Source organism: Nelusetta ayraudi, unplaced genomic scaffold, assembly GCF_046127955.1.
Source record: "Nelusetta ayraudi isolate G7.1 ecotype Tasmania unplaced genomic scaffold, CSIRO-AGI_Nayr_v1 ptg000016l, whole genome shotgun sequence".
NCBI classification, from domain to species: domain Eukaryota; kingdom Metazoa; phylum Chordata; class Actinopteri; order Tetraodontiformes; family Monacanthidae; genus Nelusetta; species Nelusetta ayraudi.
Window position 1 is genome coordinate 7,774,202 of NW_027466066.1, and position 14,075 is coordinate 7,788,276.

General features: G+C 48.7%; 1 protein-coding gene across 6 annotated transcripts in view; it reads right to left on the reverse strand.

Moving 5' to 3' along the window:
- LOC142887035 (BAR/IMD domain-containing adapter protein 2-like) overlaps positions 1 to 14,075 on the reverse strand; it is a 224,197-nt gene that overhangs the window by 39,069 nt on the left and 171,053 nt on the right. For 5 of the 6 annotated variants that reach the window (XM_076024359.1, XM_076024362.1, XM_076024360.1 and 2 more), the window contains exon 2: positions 1,049 to 1,124. The exons of the other annotated variant lie outside the window; for it this stretch is intronic. In XM_076024359.1, coding sequence (XP_075880474.1) covers positions 1,049 to 1,124 — 76 coding nt within the window. The remainder of the gene's footprint in view (positions 1 to 1,048; positions 1,125 to 14,075) is intronic. 6 annotated transcript variants of the gene reach the window in all.

Consider the following 14,075-nt stretch of genomic DNA (forward strand, 5'->3'; position numbering starts at 1 on the left):
TCTTGTGCCGCCGCGTGGCTCCACCTCGTGCTGCTGCACAGGATGGAAATGTCGACAGAAGGCGCAGAAATACAGAATAGCCATAAATATAGATGGATGATTCCCAAGCATTGCGATTTTACCGAACAAAATGCTTGATTTTAGCCAGTTCATGTTTTTTTAATCTGGTTGCAATGTGGCCACAGAGCTTGACCCTGGAAACAGAACAGATGAGACGCTTGCAAATAAGTTTCCCTGCTTTCCCTACAAAAGGCCGAGGCTTTCAGTTGCATTTGATTAAAATTCACATCCTCATTGCTAATTGTTTGTGAGCTCATGAGCTCTAATCAATAAGAAAATGACTAAATCTGCATAATAACAATAATACAATACAAATACTTTATTTTTCTTAAGCACACGCCAAAATTTCCGCCCGCTAACTGAGCCTCACATCAGACCTGCTGCACTGCTGCACCACCAGCAGGGTTTTTCTGTTGCAATGTTGACTGCTGAGACTGATGCATCTCAATTTATGCCTCTCTCACACACACACACACACACACACACGCGCACACACACACATATACACACACACAGAGAAGAAAATATCATCTCAGTGTGGAAAAACAGATTATCTGTTACTGTCGAGGGGCTTTAGAAGAGTGCTACACGGTGTGACTCGAGGGGGGAGGAAGGAAAAAAAAGTAGGCATATCAGCCTACACTAGTGCACTGAACTCCTCACACCAGTGCATCAGATTAAAGGCCTTTTGTGCCCCTCTCAATGCACCCCCCACCCCCCACCCCCCCTGCCCCCCAAACAGTTTACAATCCACGTCAGCGGCTGTTCACAGCACGATAAGACCCTTTGGCGAAAAAGGATAAATATCATCCTGTTTCTTTGCTGAGACAAAAGGGGAGGGAGATAGGTAGCTATAGTGAAATACAGAGAGGGAGCGAGAGAGAGAGAGCAGCCTTGGCTGAGTGCCTGAACCTGCAGCGAGAAGCACTGAGAAAATAAATGAGGGAGGGAGCGAGAGAGAGAGAGGGTGAAATAAAAGAGGACTTACTGGCAAGGGCCTTCTCGTAGGTCTTCCCCATGGCAACAAAGTTCCGTAAGCAGGGGTTGAACTGGTCCATGATGGTCTGAAAGAGAAAAACAGGAGAGGGGTTGGGAGGAGGCCGCTTCTCTTTATCGCCGCGAGAGCGAGGTCAAGGCCGCCGAGGACGGAGTGCTGCTTCGCTCCACTTCGCTTCCCCACCGCTGACGCACACACAGACCGACAACAAAACCACAACATCTGCAACATCTCCGAGCGTTCCATTGTATTCCAGTGACCTTTTTTTTTTTCCCTGTTCCGAGGCTTTCTTTGCACCTTTTTTACGCTGCACTGCACCATGCGGGGGTGCGTGCAGTGGTTTCCCCAGCTGTCCACACACTGTAATTATTTTGTTGACAGGATTTTTACAAACAGAGATCCCACTTTATTGCTTTCTTTCAATTCCATTTGATTTTAGACACTTCAGACATTTATCGTTATCTACATGCAGGACCTCCAGACTCATTTCTGAAGGATTGTTTTTCAGGATTGAGAGATTAAGAGCTCGACCGAACAACAAGTCTGAATTTGAAGGCATCGACACGATCCTGTCTTCTTTCTCTCACACACGCACACAAAACCCACTCCAGCATCGCGGCTTCCGTCTCGAACATTAATGAGGACGGGGATGCGCTCCTCCGCCCACACCCTGCCCTTCCGCAGTGAGACGCTGTCCGAGTCGGTGGCTGATGAAGACGATGTTGGCGGCCGTGGAGGAGGAGGAGCTTGTGGTTTCAGGATAAAAGGCCACCATGACACGATCACTGACAAGGCTGCACGGAGGCATCCCTCGGCCTCGTGGCGGCCGCAGGTACGACGCCGACTGGTAATAAGCCGCTGCGGCGACAGACTTCGTCTCGCGGCCTCAGATGCTGCTGCAGCAGGCGGAGTCGAGGTGCAAAACGCCGAGAAAACGCCTGACATCTTGCTCACCGCCCATTATTTCCTTCAACCCCATCCTCTCCTCTCGCTAGTCTTCCTCCACCTCCTCAGCTGCCCCTCCAGGGCTTCCACCAATTAGCTGCTCCCCAGTCAACCAGTTGGGAAGAGCCAGGGGGACGGAGGGAGGAGCAGCAGCAGCAGCAGCAGCAGCGGCAGTCCCAAACACAAGCCATCAATACTGCAGGAGGAGAACACTTAATAACCCACAGTCAACACCGGAGCTGCCGCAGAAGAATTCCACGAAGGCTTTAACCGACCTGAAATCCCCCCCTTTCTTTTTTTCTTTTTAAAAAAAAAAAAAAAGAAAGAAAAATCTGCGCATCCCCCGCAGATTTGTCGCCGTCAGACATAATTAAGTGTTTTTCCCCCCGCCGTTCTTCCTCTTCCTGCCCTTTTTTTTTTTTCGCTTTTGAAGGATTTATGAGATTCAATATTTAGACATGACGCCGCTGCGTGCAGTTTTTATTTTGCGCTCATCGGCGTTGTGGGTTAACGCTTCGGGCGGATCGAGCTGCGCCGCAACTAGAAGTAGGCGGCTTCCGCACGCCGCCGGTTTTGCGTCCGCCCGTCGCTCTCGTCTCTCTTTCACAGCTGGTGGAAGTTAAACGTAGAGCGCTTCGGCCTCCCGTAGCGTCCAGCAGCTCTGAAATAAAGTGGGATCACCGACGAAAGGCGTTTTAGCTTCTGGCGAGTCGATATTGCTGACAGCTTTCCTGTCAACCAGGCCGCGATGAGGGAATACAAGAGAAAAGTCACCGACGGTTGCACACACACACACACACACACACACACACACACACACACACACACACACACACACACACACACACACACACACACACACACACACACACAGCTGTTTATCTCACAACTCGTCCCCATTCCTCTCCACAAACCAGATGTTTTCCATACGATTTGCTTTTGCGCTTTATAATGTAAATAATTAAAGGGGTTTTGGAGAACAGCGACTCTCCGCCAGAGGAATAATGAAGGCCCCGGGATCTCCCCATCGGATGACGACATCTTTGAACTCGGCCCTGCGCTTGTTGCCGAGGAGAATCCCAATGAGGGCGCGAGAGCAAAGCCGGCGTTTAAGGTTAAATATGATGTTTTGCAAATTAGCGGTGAGGCAAACGTCTACTTAGCGTGCGAAAGGCGTCGAGTGACGCTGGCCAGAGCCGAGGATGGCGTCACGCTGGCTGTTTGTGTTGGAAGCAGAGCAGAGGTCCCGTCTGCAGGACCCTGCAAGCACACACACACTGTCACGGGACAAACAAGTCCATGGATCACTGTGTTCGGCCAAGTGCGTCAAACATTCTCAGCTGTTAGCACCAGCTTATTGTTTAACTGTACCATGTTTCTGCTGTATGTCAGTCAGTGGCCTGGCATTCTGGTGAACTGTTCCTTTAACTTGGACATTGTTACGTGGGGTCCCGAGGTGCAACCCAGAAGCGGACACAGGAGACTAAAGTAAAGAGACTTACAAGGAGCAAGGCAACAACGACTGTAGTAACTGAACACTGGAAACAAGGAGTCACGAGGAAAACCGTACATGGGAAGAAGTTCTGACAAAGATGACGCGTCTGAGCCCTGAAATAGCCTGAGGAAGATTGTGAGATTAAAGACTAACGAAAAGAATAAAGTAAGACAACAGGGAACTCCCCAGATCACAGACCAACAGAGAACCCTGACAGACGTCCTGGTTAGCGCTGATATCAAGACCGAAATAATTAATGATGGTTGTACGCTACCAGTAAAAAGTAATTTTTTTCTTTAATTCTCATGACTACTGACATTGCAGTTTCTCACTGAAGGCATCAAAACTACATATGAATACACATGGAATTATGTAGGAAACAAAAGTGTAAAACGTTTTTTCTTTGCTGCATAATTACATTTATCTTGCTCCTATATTTGATGTCTTCAGTATCTGCAGTGTAGAAAGTTGTAAAGATAAAAAAAAAAAAAAACATTTGGTATGTGGTCCAAGCTTTTCACTGGTAGGTTTTTCAATTGGTTCATTCAGTGACTTCAGCAAGCAGCATGCATTTCATTGCCTAACTGTCATAACAAGGACACGTCAGTCGACGTTAAAATTTTGACCACCTGCGCATTAACTTTAAGAGCAAAGACATTTTATTACCAACGCTTTGAGCCTCAAGCTCCACCGTGACGAACCCATCGAATCCACCGTGAGCCTGAGAAACAGCGGCACTAAAGCGAGAGCCCCAAAACAGTGATATCTACTTTTAATTAATACAATAAAGACTCGTGCAGCTACTTGCTTTTGCGCTGAGCTGAGATTGGACCAGAGAACAAGTTCTTCTTAATGAAAAATAAAGCCAGGAGTAAAGCGGCCGTATTAACACTTGTGCAGCCCGGATACTTGCTGGCTAATTGCAGTTCGCGGGGAGCCTCGCGTCGACCTCTTTTTTTTTCTGATGCACTTAATTCTGGCGGTAACAGAGCAGCAGCGCAAGTCAATGATGTGACTTCAGCTGCCGTGAAAAATCACATCGCAGATCTGCTGCAGAGGAAGGATGGAACCATAATTGGGGGAGAATCCCGTCTTTATACACACACATATGCACACACACACACAGACAGACACATGAAAAGGCAACCCCCAGTCTGACTGTGCCTCGGGAAACTTAAAAAGACTAACAGGTCCCCCAGGATGGCGCGGAGGGAAATGTTTATTATTAATGTTTCTCCGCCGTTCAAATGTAAACCGTGTCTCATGAATGGGTGGGGGGTGGGGGGGGCTCCGCCATGCTCAAAGCAGAGAGGCGCGTTTCCCCCTGCGTGCCGTGTTCATCCGCATCAACGCGAGGCTTTGTCATGAAAAGAGTGGCGGTGTCTCGAAGTGGTGGGAGGCAGGCATTGCATAACCGCGCAAAAAGGCCTGAACAGTACAGAAACGGTTGCAGTACCCTCCCACTGACGAGGCCAGAGGGTTGGGAGGGGGTGGAGGGTGTGGAGGGGATGGGGGGGGTGGGGGCATTATTCTTTTTCCGACGCCAAAACTGGCAGCCAAATGCCAGCGTTTCTGCGGGAGATTGATGGAAGTCGCTCCCTGAGTGCTGCTGGCTGCACGCAGGTAAAGGTTAAACTGGAGTCAACTCCAGAGACGCCGACCGCAGCAGAAACCGTCCTCGTTAAAGCTGCACTACGTCTTTGTTTTACCTTACAGAGAACTTTCTCTTTTAATTAATAATACATTGACCGACTGGTAACAGGAAAAATGACAAGCCCTGACACAGACACAGCGCCCCCAGCTGGCGTAGTAATGGGACTACAGCTTTGGTCGCCTGCCCAGGACCCTCTTGGCCTTCTTCCTCTTCTTCCCTTGGTGTCTTTGGAATCTCAGTCTTTAACCATCAGACCAGCCCAGTGGTCTAGTGGTAGAGTGTCCGCCCTGAGACTTGTAGGTTGTGGGTTCAAAGACTATAAATATGGTACCCAAGAGACAAGAAGAGATGAGCTAGCTAGCCAATCAAGATAGCTTCTTCCATCTTGATTGGTTTGATGTGAAGCGTTGAGACAGTTCTGAGTTATACAGCTCAATACTTGGTCAGCAGTTTGTTTCTTAGACTGGTCTGGCCTTCATGGACAGGTTGCACATGCACGGGCACAGAAAGGCAACACGGATCATGACCTACCCCCCCCCCCCCAATTGCCCCGGTGCAACCGCTCCTCAGCACCGCTGACAAACAAAATGACTCAACAGTCATTTTCCCGCGTTGTTCTCCATTGTGCTGCGCCCGCCCACGCTTCACGATGACATAAAGTGCCTGTTATTTTGCAATGGCATGGCATGTGCAGGCCAGCGCAGGGTCACCTCTTATCAGAAAACACAACCAAAACTACTTTAACATCTGTCATAGGTATCACAAGAAGAGGGGTGCAGAGCTGCAGGTGACGGGGACGTGGCAATTAAGGTTCTGCAGAGGTAGTTTCTGTCTCCGTCGCTTCCCGATGCTGCTAAATCCGTCATCCCAGTCCTCTTGTACTACATTGTTACCCTAATTGTGGCGGCTAATTGGGAAATTGGGCCAGGAGGTGCTGGAAGTTGTGCGACGTGATGGAAGAAGGCAGAGATCCAGAGTCAGAGATCCTGGAAATTGAAGAGGATCTGTCAGCTCTTCCCATTCAGAAATTCCATCCGCGTTGTCTTTCAATTGTGGGCGTGATAAACAAGGACAGCTGAGGTATAATTACTTCCTTTCCTGAGACTGACAGGGCCAGCCGCGCCGCCGCCAGCCCGGCCGAAACATTATAGAAATTCATTAGCGCCGCCCACGGGGCCAAAAATTAAAGCGGACAATTAAAAGGAGGGCAGCGGAATGTCTCCCATGAAATGAATCCGTTCGGCAGCCGTCGGAGCCGCCAGCAGATGGTTACTGCAAGTGATTCGTCCTCAAGCTCCAATCAAACCTGCAACCTTCAGCCACTCAAACTGGGGTCGGGCACGTGAGACGGGTCGTCGAGTCACAGCGAGAGGATAATTATTAGCTCCTTCTGTTTCCGGCTCACACAGAAAAAAAACAGTGTGATGTCAAAGTTCCAGTAGAAAAAAAGAAAATCTGCTGTGCAATCAGGCGGCAACATCCTCCATCGCTTCTCACTCTGTTCTCCGACTTCCTCCGCACTTCCGCTCCTACACAGCCGAGGGGCCCTCCGCCCTGAGGCGGCCGAATCAGATGAGCAATGAAGCAGCCAATTACTTTGCTTGCGAGGAGCCTGAGTAGGTGTCTTGCGGTGACACTCGCCGGTGACAGTGGCGCCTAATGATGTAATCAGGGAGAAATGCAGAGAAGCGGCAGGCTGTTGCAGCGACTGAGCTGGACGACGGGTGGCAGTTTACACTCTGGCGACTGGCGGCGGACAAGGAGGACACCCCAGCAGGACCTCTTTAACACCTGGACTCTACTAGTTTTTCTTTTCTTTTCCTCGAGGAGAATGTTGCAGGACATTTGAGAAGCATCAAGAAACATTTTTTTGGGTTCTATGAAGGACGAGTGGCTCACTGGAAAGATACAACAGTGGCACTTTTGTGCTTTGCTAGCCGCTTTGGATCATTTTGCAAAGGAAAAACTCCCAACAATTGAATTGATTGTTTTACTGCAGGTTGATAAATACCATGTTTTTCCATCGGTTTGCTTCAGTTCCAAACAAATGTAATAATAAAAACCACCAGTTCAGTAGCTTTCAATTGTTTTCTGTCGTCCTTACCTAGAATTATCTAATTTAATATAGATAGACATAGATAGATCTATAGAACCTGAAAATGTCACTTCATATCCACTTGCATACAAATGATATGACTTTACCATTTCTGACCTTCCATAACCGACATGGTCATCAATAGTTGCATTTCCATGACACTTTTGCGATACACCTCTATATCAATAGGTCTGAGAAACCAACTCATGAGAGCATCAAAACATTTTCTTTTTTCTTCAAAGTTTAGGTGTTTCCATTACCAGTTTTTTTATTTTTTTTTATTCATTAGGTTTCGCGCAGTTCTAGGGGTAACGCAAACGCAGCTAATAATGTCAGGCAAGCCCGCCATTTCGGAGAGAAAGACACTTGTGAGACGCTGCATTCCATCCAAATCCCATTACAGCAGAAGAATGCAAACTTCATTCTATCACGCTCACCAGTCATCCGACATCACCACTTCTCCCTGTTTTCCCTACTTCCATACTTAATCGCAAGGCAACAAAATTGTTGCATTTTGTGAATCAGTGCGAGGGGCCACACACGCCGGTGTCGAGTCCATAGAATTTGAGAAATAAAAACAAGCTGGAGCAGACATGAAGGGCGCTTGGCCAACTCCTTAAAAGTGCGTGGATGAAAGCGGCACATCTTGAAAGCAGTTGCCTCAAGAACGCCACGTGAATGTCTCTCGCCTTTCGCCAACTCGCGGCGCACTGGCGGGGAGGGAGAGAAAACTTTAAGGCGTCTGCAGCCGACGCAGAGCTGCAAAGTTTGAGGAGAGGAACCGCAGTCGCATTGTTTCACTGGGCTGAAAAACACTGTCCTCAGGACACACACACACACACACACACACACACACACACACACACACACACACACACACACACACACACACACACACACACACACACACACACACACACACACACACACACACACACACGGAGTGATTTCTAGGTGGTAGCAAACAGCGACGCTTCGGGCATCAATGCTCCTTTTTATTGGGAGGACCGGTACCAGTATTTACACCGCAAGCTAATTCTTATGATAACAGGACGTTTTTCGGCGTTGCTGTTGTTTTTGACGACTAAAACAACATCGTGCCGAAGAAAAACAGGACCAACTGCAGGTGTTTCAATGCACCGATTCGCACGTTGAAGATTTTCGCAGAGGTTTGTGCGTCACAGGTTGCACGTAAATCTGAGGTCGTTTTGGGTTTGTCTTTTTTTTGTTGTTGCTTGATTTAGTCGGACGCGCTGACGTGTCAGTCACATGACTCAGCCGTTCGCGCGGCGTTCGTTGTTATGCAAGAGCTGCTACCTTTGTTCATCCACTTGCGAATGACAAAAGCAAAGAGAAAATCACATCCTCAACAGCTGACATGCCGGCGTAACGATCAGAGTCGTTTTGATATTCTGTGAGCGGCATCATAAACATAAAACTCGAGTCATAAACTCTTGATTGGAGGCACAACACAGCCAGAGGGGGAGAGGAAGCGGCCTGTCCGTCCTCAGGGTGGTGTGGCTGGGGCTTTGAACAATCTTGCCGGGGCCCACCCAGATCACCCGGATCACCCTGGTAACCCAGGTTAAGCTCTGAACGCCCTCCAGCCCTGCAAACACAGAGGCCGCGGCCTCACCTGGAAAACTGCAGCGTCCCCGCGGCACGGACCCACCGCAGCACAGCAAATCATTGGCTGGCCAGGGGGGAACGACTGTTTACCGCCATTGTTTGCTTTTTTTTTTTGTCAAGTGAAGCCAATGTGACCCCTCCTCTCTCTCCTACCCACACACACTCACATACACACACACACACCTAGCACAACTCTGGCGCCGGTTTCCACAGCAACTAAGACCCAGACTTATTTGCGAGCTTTACTTCTTTGACCAGCAAAAAAAAAAGAACAGAAAAGAAAAAAAATCCTGTTCATTTTAGCCGAGGAAAAGAAACACGCGGCCCTGAAATCCCCTGATCAAGCGGCGAGCAGGGGCTGAGAGAGCCGGAATGTAATAAAGAGATGACAGAGTCTCTTTCTCCCCCCTACGAATGACCGTGAAACAAGAAAACAACGGGGGGTGGGGGGGGGCCGAAAAGGTGGGTGGAGGTGAGTAGCAGGAAGTTCACCTCAGTCTGGGTCACCTCACAGTACAGTGGAGGACTTTGACTAGCGCCGCACTTGCAAAAGCTTTTAGGATGGGGTGTTCATGAGTTATGGATGTGCTTGGAAGTGTGTGTGTGTGTGTGTGTGTGTGTGTGCGTGCGTGCATGCTCGTGTTTGTGACCCCTTCTCTCCGCTGCTGCAGCGCATTTCGACACAGTCCGAAATAGCAAGAGCCGGGCGGCTTGTCTCATGCTTTAGCAAATACACCCAGATATAAAAAAAAAAGGAAAAAAAAATCTCGTGCAGCCTCGGTTTGTTTGCAACACGTAGGAGGCAGGAGGAGGTCTGATGCAAAAGCGGCGCGCACGCATGGAGCGAAAAAAAGGAAGAGGAGAAAAAAAATTGAGTTCTAAAATATTTTCTCGGTGCATTAAAAGCAACTCAGAGGCAAAAATGCATTTCAAATTGGCATTTTGTGCTTTTTGCACGATATGAAGCCATCTGTCCCTGCAGGAGGAAAAAAAAAAAGACGCGTTCAAATGCAAAAAAAAAAAACCCATTCAACTCCGAAAATACTGGATGTCTGGACTGGCCGTGGGGGGGGGGGGGAACTGCGGCGTCCATCCTGCTAAAAGTAGCGGCGACAGAGACGCACGGGAATAAAATGTCACCACCACAGGCATGTTAACTGAGGCTCCTGACCCATAAATGTGGGTCCATTGTCCACTTTTGGAGCATGAACTGAATAAAAAAAAAAGAAAAAAAAATGTGTTCTGCCTCTGTGTGTGTGTCTCCCTCAGTCTGTGTAATTACAGCTTCATCCTCCACAGTAATTAGGGAGTGCTTCAACGAGGATGTGGAACGTCTCCATATATTTCCCCACCGCCCATCTCCTCCCCTCTCATCCACCCCCACTCCAAAGTCTTCTCGCGCTGAAGAAGAAGGAGAAGAAAGAGAAGAAGAAGGAGAAGAAGAAGAAGGAGAAGAGGAAGAAGGAGAAGAGGAAGAAGAAGAAGAAGAAGAAGAAGGAGGAGAAGAGGAAGAAGGAGAAGAAGAAGCTTGTGTGTCAGGCACTTGATGTGACAAATCAGTCATATTTTTTTCTCCGGCAACAACGGAGCCATGGTGCCGTGAGGAGCAGCAGCATCTTCGCTCTCCGTCCTTGAAAGAGCCGCGGCGAGTAAAAAAAGAGAAAGGGAAGAATGTCTGTAAACCGTCCGCCCCCGGACGTGCAGAGTAGGTGGGCGTGTGGAGCAATCGGCAGTCCTTCCTCTCTCTCTCTCTCTCTCTCTCTCTCTCCCTCTCTCTCTCTCTCCCTCCGCAGTCAAAGACGCAGAGAACAAATCTGCTGCTGCTGCACAGCCACTGGATGTTACAATAGCTGCAGTGTATAATGCAATTTTTTATCTTTTTTATTTATTTATTTATTTATTTTTTACAAGGCCCACCCTTCCACCCTCCCCCATCCCGACTGTCCCCAAGCTCCTGCAGGCATAAACTTGTTGAAACACTATATTCTGTCTGCAGATGTCCAGGAGCTGAAGTCATGTTGAGAATCCATTAAAGTGCGTCTGCATGAAAGGCAAGCGATGCCTTATTCCGTATCAAAAAAAGATGGGAAAAAATGAAGGACAGGAGGTAAATAAAGTAATTGGAGGCTCTGCACGCACAGTAGGTGGAGGCCACCCCCCACCCCCCCCCGACTCTAATGGGCCGATATTGGAGCACTCCCCCCTACGCCTAAAAAGAGGCCGTCAGCAGCCTTTCTGCCGAGTCTTTCGCAGCGATATGACAGAAACACATAAGAATAATGGCGCGTTGTTGCTAAGAGACCACCTGTTCAGATCTCCCACATGAGGCTGTGGTGGTGGAGCCCGAGTCCTCGCGGCGCTATCAGAGAATATCGCTCGCCGCAGAGCAGGGAATGTCACGACAATATTGCAACCGAGAACGAATCAGGTTACGTAACATCACTTTTTTTCTTTTTTTTTTTGCTGCTGCTGCTGCTGCTTCTTATGTTTTTGTTTTTTGTTTTTTGAAATGCCAAACTCACTTTCTAGGGGTTGTATTTATTTATTTGTGGTTTCCACTTCCTGATATAACAATAATAATGATAATCCAGCGATACAAAGATGATGACATCATGACATCCTCAAAAAAAAAAGAGTAGCAGCGTGATCCAGTTGACGAGCCGAAGAGAACGACGGGCCCGGCCGCTGGCCTGTGACTGTGTTGACGATCAGGGAGTGGTGCTGCCTGGGAAATGAGTGTTTAGTCCTGAGGGCTGGCAGGGACGGGGACACACCCTTCTACTGCTTCACCTGCCAAGGTGTGTTCGAGAGCCACACACACACACACACACACACACACACACACACACACACACACACACACACACACACACACACACACACACACACACACACACACACACACACACACACACACACACACACACACACACCTGACAAAGCTCCAGAGTAAACACCAGGGTTGTGTTCCTACAAGCAGGTAAACTTCTACCGGAGCAAATATCACCGGCGAGTAAATAGAAGAAGAAGAAAAAGAAGAAGAAGTAGTAGTAGAAGAAGAAGTGGCTGCCCGATTTAACCCACCGCCTCATTCGGAACGCAGCCTCGCTTTGATTGATCCGATTGGTCGCTTGGCCGGCAATCAGGCCAGTGCACAGACTAACAGATCTTCACCTTTAAAGAGGCTTGGCCTCGGGGTCACAGACGGTCGGGGGGGGGAGGGGGAGGGGCCAGGTGGCCAAGGAAAAACACACAGATGTTGTTCTCGAGCGTCTGGATGGGGCCGCCCGATCTGCTCTGCGAGGACTCGAGCTGAGTCAACCCACGATCGCCACCAAAATTGAAGCTTTCACGAAGGCGCGGCCCTCGTCCTGATGAAAAGCCGAAAAAAAATGTGCCGGTGTCCAATCTGTGGCTCAGGGCCCTGCCATATTCAAACACACACACATACTCACTCAGCTGGGCCAACATGAGTCACGGCAGCGCGGTTAGGCCCCCCCCCCCCCTCCTCCATCACCACTCCTCCTCCCGGTGATTACTCAGTATCTGCCCGGCTGCAGTGACTTTGCAGCGACCGAGTGTGTGTGTGTGTGTTTTTTTTATTGAACCTCTCAGAGGAAAATATCAGGCTGCGTTAAAAGCAGCGCAAACCGTCTGTTCGTTTCAATTTCTTTCCTTTTTTCCTTCCGTTTTGGTTGGGAGCAACAGGCAGGCAGGCTGCTACTGTGGTGCTGGATGCCAAGTTCACCACCCAACCCCCACCTCCACCACCACCACCACCACCACCCTCGGAGGTGACCTGCTCTGACAAAAGAGCCAAATTCATCTGTCTAATAGAAAATAATTAACTGATCACATGACATACAGCGACCCAGTAGGCAGCCCAGCGGCAGGATCTGGATCTCCATCAGTGCTTCTAATCAAGAGCTATGCCCGCAATAATTACCAATTATCACTTTACTGTTACGCCCTATGCACTCAAAGCTTAATTTCCACTATTGGCAAGCGTTAGACAAGAAAGAAAGAAAGTCAGGAGGTGAGGCAACCCTCTCAGACTAAACAGTGTCCCATCACTGCGTCGGGGTCACGCTGCGAGTCAGAAGAAGAAGAAGAATGACACGGTGAAACCTCTGGGCCTCTTCAGTCGCTGCCGTGTGTCTCCTTGCATCTTTCTCTTTGTCATTTCTGCGCTTATGCAACGGGCCTTGCAGCTTGCAAGTCTTGCGGTTCTAACCCGATTGCGGCGAACAAGCCCATGAAATTACAGCTGACAAGTCCTGCGCTCCAGACTGGGGCAACGTGTCATTTTGCATTCTAACTAATTGCAGCAGATTTCACAAGCCGGCCCGTGCTGATTAGCCTCCGTTCCCCCGTGTTAAAAATGCCCTTTCAACTTTAAAAAGACACACAGTTGCCAGAGGGTCAATTCAAACCAGTCACTTGAAATATTAAAGGGGCCGTGTTGTACAGAATTCCCAATCTTTTGCAACAGCCTTGCCTCACAGTAATAAAGAGAGGTCATGCATATACATACATACAGACAGACATCAGGACTTTGTGATGTCACAAGGGGCTCCAATACCAAGACCAAGCACATCTACTTCTACTCATACTTGCAAAAGTGCTCCGATACAACTCTACAGACACCACATTGCGGCAAGCTGAAGTTCGGCTCAGAGTGCAGCAGGTACACTGTGTATGAGTAACACACTTTTTGTTACTCATACACAGTGTACCAGCCACTAATCTGGAAAAAGTGTCCAGAACCTCACTGAAATCTCACCTTCTTCCAAACATGTGGTAGGTCCCACAAAGCAGCAGCAGGAGTTCAAACTGGAGGCAAAAACTGAGAATTTCTTCTGACAGCAGGCTGTAAACAGATGGCTAAAAATTGCTGGAAAGCTATTGAGCATTTTCTTTTTTAAATAAATAATCTTTTTTAAAAAAAAAACGTCCAATCAGAGCCCATGATGAAAAATACAGATTCAAACTCAACGATTGGGCCTTTAAACCAAACCAAAAAATGCGACTTTTGCGTTGCCGAGCAGCAAAACAAGCAGCGACTGGAGACAACAGTGTGTGTGTGTGTGACCCTCCTGACTTCTGTCATCGGGTCACATCCCCGGTGGGCAAAAAATACAGAGTCCTGTGTCCACTTGGCTGCCCATCAGCGTTTGAGGCTGTCAGGACTCTGACGGGG